This window comes from Oryzias melastigma, linkage group LG14 (genome assembly GCF_002922805.2).
Source record: "Oryzias melastigma strain HK-1 linkage group LG14, ASM292280v2, whole genome shotgun sequence".
In the NCBI taxonomy this organism is placed as follows: Eukaryota; Metazoa; Chordata; class Actinopteri; order Beloniformes; family Adrianichthyidae; genus Oryzias; species Oryzias melastigma.
Window position 1 is genome coordinate 23,396,146 of NC_050525.1, and position 8,758 is coordinate 23,404,903.

Below are 8,758 nucleotides of genomic sequence, written 5' to 3' on the forward strand. Positions count from 1 at the left end.
TACATTGGCAAAAATATACCTCAATGCATTGCATTTGAACAATTTTTGTGAAAAAAATTTGCTGAAATGTAATTGCTCAATAACCATCAACGTTTTCATTGTGGAGTCATAAATAGGTGTCCTAAAATGACAACGACAAGAGGTGTTTATACTAATGAGTTCCATTGTGGTCTCATCTGACCACACGGCATTCTCCCAATCCTCCTTCGGATCATCCAGACGGTCTGTGGAGAACTTTTGACCAACTTGGACTTGTCCTAAACGGGGAGACCTTGATGATGTTATGTTATACTATCAGGTCATCTACTATGTCCACTGTGTAGTTCTGGGTTCTCCGGATCATTTAAATCCCACCAGGCGAGATCTTGGATGGAGTTCCAGGTGGAGGGAGATTTTCATTGAATTTGTATTTCTTCCTTTTTCTAATAATTGCTTCAACAGTTTATATCGTCTCTTCATAGTAGATTGGTCCATCCCAGTCTTGTTCAGGTGGATCTTGACCCTAGTGTCCTTCGACAGCTCTTTGGTCGTTGTAGAGAAGTTTCATTCTGATTGTTTAAAGATGTCAGTACAAATAGGTTACATTAATACAATTTAACAAGTAGAGGATAGAAGAGCTTCTTAAATACGATTATAAGGGACTGAATTCTTGCTCGTTTTATGGAAATAGATGTTTATTTTTGTTTCCACTAAACAAATAGATACTATAAAATCATACAATGGGATTCCTTTATTCTTTACACTCTGTAACTCACAGCTGGAGGAAAAACTTCAGAATTTTGGTTAAAAAGAGTCTAAATTCCTCCATTCTGTATTTTATTTATTATTATTATTTTCACTGTGTTCTGTCACAAAAATCCTTTTGTAATTAAAGTTAAGTTACTTTTACTCTCATGCCAGAAAGAAAACCCACTGATCCACTTAAACACACACGGGCCATGAGAATTTTACTGACGTGTCCTTCACTCCAGAGTGTTTAGTTCGTGATGTAACAGAGAGCTCGCATCTCACTTTGTTATCTTTTCTCTGCCCCTCAAAGGCAGCTTCTAAACCCACAGCAACAACAACATTTGCTTACGGCCAAATGCAACACTTATGCTTAATTCAAAAGTTGTCATTGCTTCGGCAGCACATTCTGACTCTCGCATTCAAGTTTATTTGACTTCCAAACTGAGTGGCCTCAAAATATTGTGCACTTCACCTCGGGCTGTGCATGTTAGCAACCAGATTCTCAAGATAGAGTAAATAAAGATGTTTTTTATTTATTTTTTGTATGGGAAGGGATTGAATTGCATAAATAATAGATGGGGACTCAGGATGCTGCACTCCAAAATAAAAACCTCCCAGCTGAGAGCCGAGTCCTTCAGATGAATCAATAAATAATCCTCAACCACAGACTTTGCTTTCTTTATTGCTGCTTGGATGACTTTAATTAGACTCTTTTCAGAGACAGTTTTCATTTATGAACTTTAAACTACTGGTTAATTGGAACCTATGTTATTTTTTTAAACAAACTTTGTTTAATTTATGAATTCAGCTTCTTTTGTGTGGCTGACCTAATTTTGCCATCCCTGAACACATTTTTTCATATTGCATCATTTATTTAAACAGTTAAAAAATTGAATATCTTTAGATCAGACAAGATGATCACAATAAACTAAATTCTGCATTTTTCTTTTGCCTCATCTCTTTCATCTTCATCACCTTAACCAAATAATATTTCTCTCCCATTCACAGCTGTTTTGAAAACCAGATTGTTTTCTTTCCTGGTTAACTCACATCCCTTATTTTTATTGGATCAAAACCTCCCATTTGCCAGTTAAATCAGTTTCCATCCACTACTGACCTGCCTGAGGGGAAGCTTTTCTTTTGGTAGGAAATGAGGTTTGAATGTAAATGCTGATGTTGACAGATGTATTTTTATGGGGGAATTTGTTTCTTTCACCTTGATAGCAATTGTGCTTGGAGCACATTTCTCCACTTAGTCTGGTTTAATAAGAATTACTTGAAACGCTGCATCCTCTTACATGGCGTATTTTCAGTTTTTTTTTTTTTCCTGAGCCAGCCCAAAGAAAACAAAGTGACCTTGTGTGTAAATTATCCAGAGGAGATCTGCCGCACTTCCAATTAGAGTGTGAGACACGCTGTTTTAGCCAAAAACTACAGAGAAGCAGTTTATTAACATTATTTCTATTCCTGTAGATAGCAATAGCTACCAGACAGCGGAGTGCTGATATCATTTTGGGCAAAATTCATGCTGTGATGCAGCAGGAATGCCCCAGCTTTTGCTTCCTTTTTTAAAAATCAGCATTAACCGTTTGGAACAAACTCTGCAACACATTTGTGCTACTTAAAGAGGTCATAACATGAATTTCTTAAGCCTTTCAGAGTAAACTATATCTACAGTTCTGGTCAAAAGTTCACCTGTAAAGATCACAATGTCGTGACTGTCTTACGTTTTCAGATATTTCTACAATTTAGATTTTTCTCGGATGGAGAGATTAGAACAGATACTTTAATGTCACAAAAACAAATCATGAAGTTTGGTTGTTTTATGACTTTATTGTGGGTCAACTGAAAATGTAACCAAATCTGATTTTTCAAAAATGTACACACAGCAACATGAATTAGCAATTTTGGTGATTTACAATGTTGTTTCTCTTAACTTCTTGTGAGTAATTATGAGTGACTTCAACTGGTGAGGCCATTTAAATTGGGGTCATTGGAATCACACACCCACAAATGGTACAATGGGAAAGTCAAAGGAGCTCAGCACAGATCTGAGCAAATCATTGACTTGAATAAATCAGCTAAGACACTTGGAGCTATCAAGACAGCTGCGGTTTAAATAAATAAATCTGGCATTGGAGAAAGAATAATAGTCTTACCACGAGTCTATTATAAGAAAAAAAATTTGTCATTAAAGATCCACTCCAAAACTCTGTGTAATAACATCTTCTTGAAGCATTTTTCTCATGATAGAGGACATAAATAAAATAATTTAAGATTAAAAGTGCATTTCTGAGTATTTCTTTATCGAAGTTCTGTTGGATCAGAAGCAGATGAAAACTGACGGATTGAAAAAACTCGCAACTGCCATGGGCAGGCCAAAGTCTCCCTTCTCAGCTACAATTCTAAACCATTCACTAGCAGATATATAGATCCATTAACATCTTTGTTTTCCTCATCTGAGCGACTTAGAAACTGTATGGCTCAGATATTTCTCAATGTTTTTTTGCTATGCTAATGTTGGGTTTGTGAGGTGCTATAAGCTAGCAGGAGAGTGTAAACAAAGGGCTGATGGGAAATTAGCGGCACTAACTTTCAAGCAAACAGTCCTGTGACTTTCTAATGAGTTCCTGCAGCTCTTCAGAAAAGACATGCTTTTGATTTTTGCTAAAAACTGCATAATCACAATTACATTTTACTGTAGGAAACACATAGTTGGAGTGAGACTTGAAATTATATATTTTTTATACTAAGCTATTGAAAAACTATTTAAAGATTATTTGTCTTGCAAGCTTGAAATTAAGACTTTTTTTAAAGAGGGTCTTATACTTTTTTATGGTTCCATTTTTTTTAATGCAAACCTATAGATTTTTTTCCCCATATTACGAAGTGATAACACTTGCCCTTTGCTAAATATCTTCTTAATTTATTTCTCTGATTATTTGAAGTGTCTTAAATGCATTTCATACAAAAACAAGAAAACGTCAATAATTTATCAAAATATACCAGAACTCTTATTTTTAATTGTGTCTTGTCTTGCCTTTACCTATATGTTTTTTCTCTGTTTTTTTGTACACTCTTCCATTTTTGTTCTTTTGTTAACTCATTTCAAATGTTTTCTCACTTGGTTTGTATATGAATAATAAAGTTGAAAAAATAGTGATATGCAATTCTCAATTGACAATTCAATTTACATTTTTTTGCTTGAAAACATTGATTCCTCCTTACCCCGTTCTTCTTGTAAAATCTCTCCTCCGGTTTGGTCCCGACAGCCTTACCGGAGCTGGACGAGCTCACCATGGAGTGCGTCCTGGTGGAGATGGAGAGTGTGTGCCAGGAGAAGATGCAGCAGGCCATCGAGACAGAAGAAGGCCTGGGCATCGAGTACGACGAGGACGTGGTTTGCGACGTGTGTCGCTCGCCGGAGGGGGAGGACGGAAATGAGATGGTCTTCTGCGACAAGTGCAACGTCTGCGTCCATCAGGTGAGCAAAAACAGGACTCCTCCATCTTTGTTTCTCTGCATTCCTCTGGCCTCCTAAGCCGTAGAGTTAGTCTCAACTGCTGAAAACTCAAATTAAAATGAGAAAATTGAGGATACTGTGTAAATAGATCGGCTATTTTTCATAAATTAACTGACTCGAGGCGCACTGAAAAGCAATTTCTTAAACACTTCCTGATGCAGCCGGAGGCTTCACTGCTGTTTGTTACACGGTGACACAGTGTTAATTATTGTGTCAGCCCCCATGGTGCTATCACACATTCAGCACTGTCATCCCTGCCCTGCTTACCTGCAGCTGGTTTGGAAGTAATTTCCTGACGCATTTCATTTTGTACCTAAAATTTCACTGAAAATAAAAAAAAAAACAAGACTGATATTGAGCCTATATTTCTTCTTAAATATTAAACTTGTCCTTTTTTTCTTCTGCAAATGAAATTAGGTGAAGATACCCTAAAAAAACGGAATAATTTATTGAAGCAATTTTTGTTTTAGATAAAATATTTGTTCTTGTCAAAATCAAACTAAACTGAAATGTGTGGAGCAGCAGGTCATTTCAGAGCCACATTATTCTGTGAGTGGATTCAAGGTTTTACTGAGAAGCCCAAAGCTTTTAATCTGAAGTTTTTAGGATAAATGCTTCAGAAAGGTTTTTAAAGAGAGCATCTGCTCTATGCAAGTTAAATCAAAAGTTATTTTACAAAATAAGATGCTTTCATTCAGTATTAAAGATTCTTGTATGTTTTATTGTTTTGTTTGCTTTTGTTCTCCTGTCACTGTCTCTTTGTGTTATCGTCTTCCAGCTTTCTCTGTGTTCTTTCTAAGATTTCTATTCTACAAACTAAAAAGAACTTGAATTGAAGACGAGATTTTCTGAAATCATTTAAGATCAACAGCAGACAAAGAGGCATTAAAATAGCTCAATTTCCACTCCAGAAGTCCTTTCAGAAAGCACAATGTAATCTACCGTCTGGATCTTATCAGATCGAAGTTCGGATGCTTTTATTTTGGTATGAAAACTTCCACTGCTGCTGCAGAGGAGGAGGGATTGGGTGGAGACCTGATTAGACAATAACCTCTAGTCCTTTAGAGACCAACTCTGATGAAAATTGTGTTTTTTAACATGTTTTTGTAGCATTTTTCTGATGATGGAGGACATACATAAAGAAAATTAAGCTCAAAATTACATTTTTTTGTATTTCTTAATTTAAAGTCCCACTCTAAGAAGTTCCCAGTAGTCCTTTAATCCAGTTTTTAGTCAAAATCAAAAAACTTTTTTTAAAACATACATTTTATGCTCAGTGGCAGTAGATACAATTCTGGGATGTGGGCGGGACTGTTGGCTCGGAGCAACCCCGTCCCAATCCCCTCCCTGTCACTGGAAGCTCTGTCTACGTGCAAGCTTATAGCCTCAAGCTAGCATTAGCAGCGTATAAATAATGGCGAGCAATACTGGATCAATCCAGATGTACAGTTTTGAGCCAGAGTCCAGCTCGGACAAGGAAAATGAATCCAAAGGGGCGGAGGAGCAGTGTGGTTTAAAAGATTTTGGCACGCCCAGTCATTAGCTAGATCATTAGCCGCAGGTTTTTCTAGCATGATCTAATGCAATTTGAATTAAGAATTATTTAGAGATGCTATTTTATATAGGTCCTCTAATATGAGAAATAAGCTACAAGAACATGTTAAAAACACACAAAAAAACATTAAATCATTGTGAATCAGGAGCAGCCAAAAAAATGTTGTTGAAAAAGAGCTTATTTGTTACGTAGAATAAATATGTTGGGCGGGCCACAAGCTCCAAGCAGTGAAGGGGAAGAGGGGCGGGGTTCCGCCACACAAATGGTCCTGCCCAAAAAATGAAAAAAACACTGGGAACTCTGAAAATAGATGAAAAATGATCGAAGTGGATCTTTAAAAACAGCACAACAAATAAAAGCTGCTTCCTTACAGTCAGCTGTTGTAATTTTGACTCTAGATAGATAGATAGATAGATAGATAGATAGTATATCATTATATTGAGCCAATATCAGAATCCTTATTGACAAAGATTAAGAAATTATCCAAACGTGCTTTTTTAAGCATTGCAAAAAGTCAAAATTTAAATAAAAGGAACATCAAATTGATATGAAATAACATTAAAAATAAATTAAACTTTCCCAAATTATTTCCACCCTCTCAAAACCATTTTTACCTGCAAAGTCGAAATTATGGCAAGACTGAAATCTCTGCTGGCTATCTTGCTGTTGTCCGGAATATTCCATTGCTGCAGAGGGATGGTGGAGGACAAAACACTTTCACATTGATTTATTGATTTATTTTTAATGATACTATTAAATAAGTTTATTTTGACATTAATTAGTTGTTTGGATCAGGGCCAGGCGATCGCCTACCTTTGCCTAATGGTAAGTCTGTCTCTGCCTTTGGGGTTTTGTAAATGTTCTAATCCTCTTTGAAGGAGAAATGTTTCTCAGGTTGATGCATCTCAAGGAAAACAACAACTGTCTGCCACTCTGGTCCTCAGTGGTTGAGTTCCTGACCCTGACGATCGATGCGTCCTCGGAGCAGACAATTAACAGCATTCCTGCAAAGACCGGGAAAAAAGCCCAGCAGCTCCAACACACAACTGACGACTTTAGAACTTTCTTTTTTTGCTCTCTGTGTGACCACCAGTAAGGAGGAGGTTCAACTTTGCAGCTTTAATAAGATGAGCTACTGCTCTTTTTATGATAAAATCCCAATTTCCTTCTGCAGCTATGCATAAACAGAGGTACATGAGGTAACCCGGGGGTTTGCTCTCCTGCTTCTCTGAACGAAAAGATCTCCACCACAGGAAAAAAATCTTCAATGCGTGAAAGGAAATTCTGCCTTTTTTTCACTGAGAATTTCGACTTTTATCTCATCTTGCTGAAGTCGATGACCTTTATGGAAGGTTAATAATTGTAGACACGCAAACCATCCTTTGAGGTTGGAGTCTCTAAAAAAAACAGTCTTAAAATGTGGCTTTTAAATATAAAAACAAGCTTGCCTTGAACTATATCAAAGGGTTTGGAATAAATTGAAAAATCTAATGTAGTTTTTCATTTTCTGCAAGTCAGTTATTGCCTGTAAGAAAATTTCTTTCTTTGAAATGTATAATAAATAAAAAATATGTATCATATTATTCTTTTTATTTACTGTATTAATAAAGAAAAATCTTAACGTTTTTGTCATTTAAATAAAGTTTCTCCACTCAATAATTTGTTTTCTCCCTGCTTTAGGCGTGCTACGGCATCCTGAAGGTACCACAGGGGAACTGGCTGTGTCGGACTTGCGCTCTGGGGGTCCAACCAAAATGTCTGCTTTGTCCCAAGAGAGGGGGGGCCCTCAAACCCACCCGCAGTGGAACCAAGTGGGTCCACGTCAGCTGTGCCTTATGGATCCCTGAGGTGCGTCCCTCGCAACCAGACTAGGAGGTTGAGATAACAAACCCTGACGTCTGTTTACTTGGACATTTATTTTTGCTTAAAGTTTAATTTCTTACCAGCTTTTCTCAAATAAACCTGCTCAATTCTTGTCAGACAAGCTCAGACCCTCACGATCTACTCTATATGATTAATTATTCAACAAAAGTTTTCTTAAATTTGAAAGAAGATGATTCAATATCTTGAAAAAAATGTTTTTGCTTCTGCAAGTTTTTTTTGTCTTTATTGAAGCTCATGATAAATTATGAATTACATCAAAACAATACAATATTAATAATACCAATATGACGAAAGAAATGTGTTTTTGTAAACCAAATATTGCTAAAGTGCATTATCTGAACAACAATCTAAAAAAACATATGACAGGATATGAAGTAAATTAAATAAATTTCAGCTTGATTTCTGGAATAATTCCATGACTCCGAACTTGCCTGAAGGGAGTAGAAAGGATGTTACGCTTATCTAGTCTGACCCCCCACCGCTCTTCTAGTCTCCACACTTGCTTGCAGTCAGGCTGTGAACATGATTAACTGTGTGACATTTTGTTATTTTATTTCTGATCTAAACCCTCCTACATTTTCAGTAAACACCCCTATGCCGCTCAATCCTTAAACCTTAACAGAGAATTTCTTTTGCGAGTTTAAGCTCCTATATTTTCCTGATTTGTTCCATGATTTAACCCTTTTTATCCATATTCAAATATGTTTTTTCTTTTTTTTTTTGGATTTGGGTTTTAGGTTTCAATGATCCCTTAAATTGCGTGTCAAAGTCAAGAACCTGGGGCCAGATCTGGCCCGCCGGGTAATTATATCCGGCCCTCCAGAATTGTAGACCAGGACTGCCTGGTCCGAAAAAACCTGTTTCTCTTAGGTATGTGGATGGGGGGAGGGAGCACAACTGTGTGCTGTCATACAACCTAGATCTAATTTGCAATTTGAAGGTCATTAAATGCATCAAAAATGAATCAAACGCCCCCCCCCCCATGTCACCAGTTTTAAGGTAAAAATAAAATATAAAAGTAAAAACAAATTTTTAATGTGGACTATTCCTGAGCAGGATTCGAACCC

The 8,758-nt window shown here is 36.7% G+C and overlaps 1 protein-coding gene across 3 annotated transcripts in view; it reads left to right on the top strand.

Moving 5' to 3' along the window:
- The window catches only part of jade2 (jade family PHD finger 2), a 203,883-nt gene that overhangs the window by 117,423 nt on the left and 77,702 nt on the right, over nt 1-8,758 (top strand). For all 3 annotated transcript variants that reach the window (XM_024266149.2, XM_024266150.2, XM_024266151.2), the window contains exons 6-7: nt 4,002-4,213; nt 7,488-7,655. In XM_024266149.2, the coding sequence (XP_024121917.1) occupies nt 4,002-4,213; nt 7,488-7,655 (380 nt within the window). The remainder of the gene's footprint in view (nt 1-4,001; nt 4,214-7,487; nt 7,656-8,758) is intronic.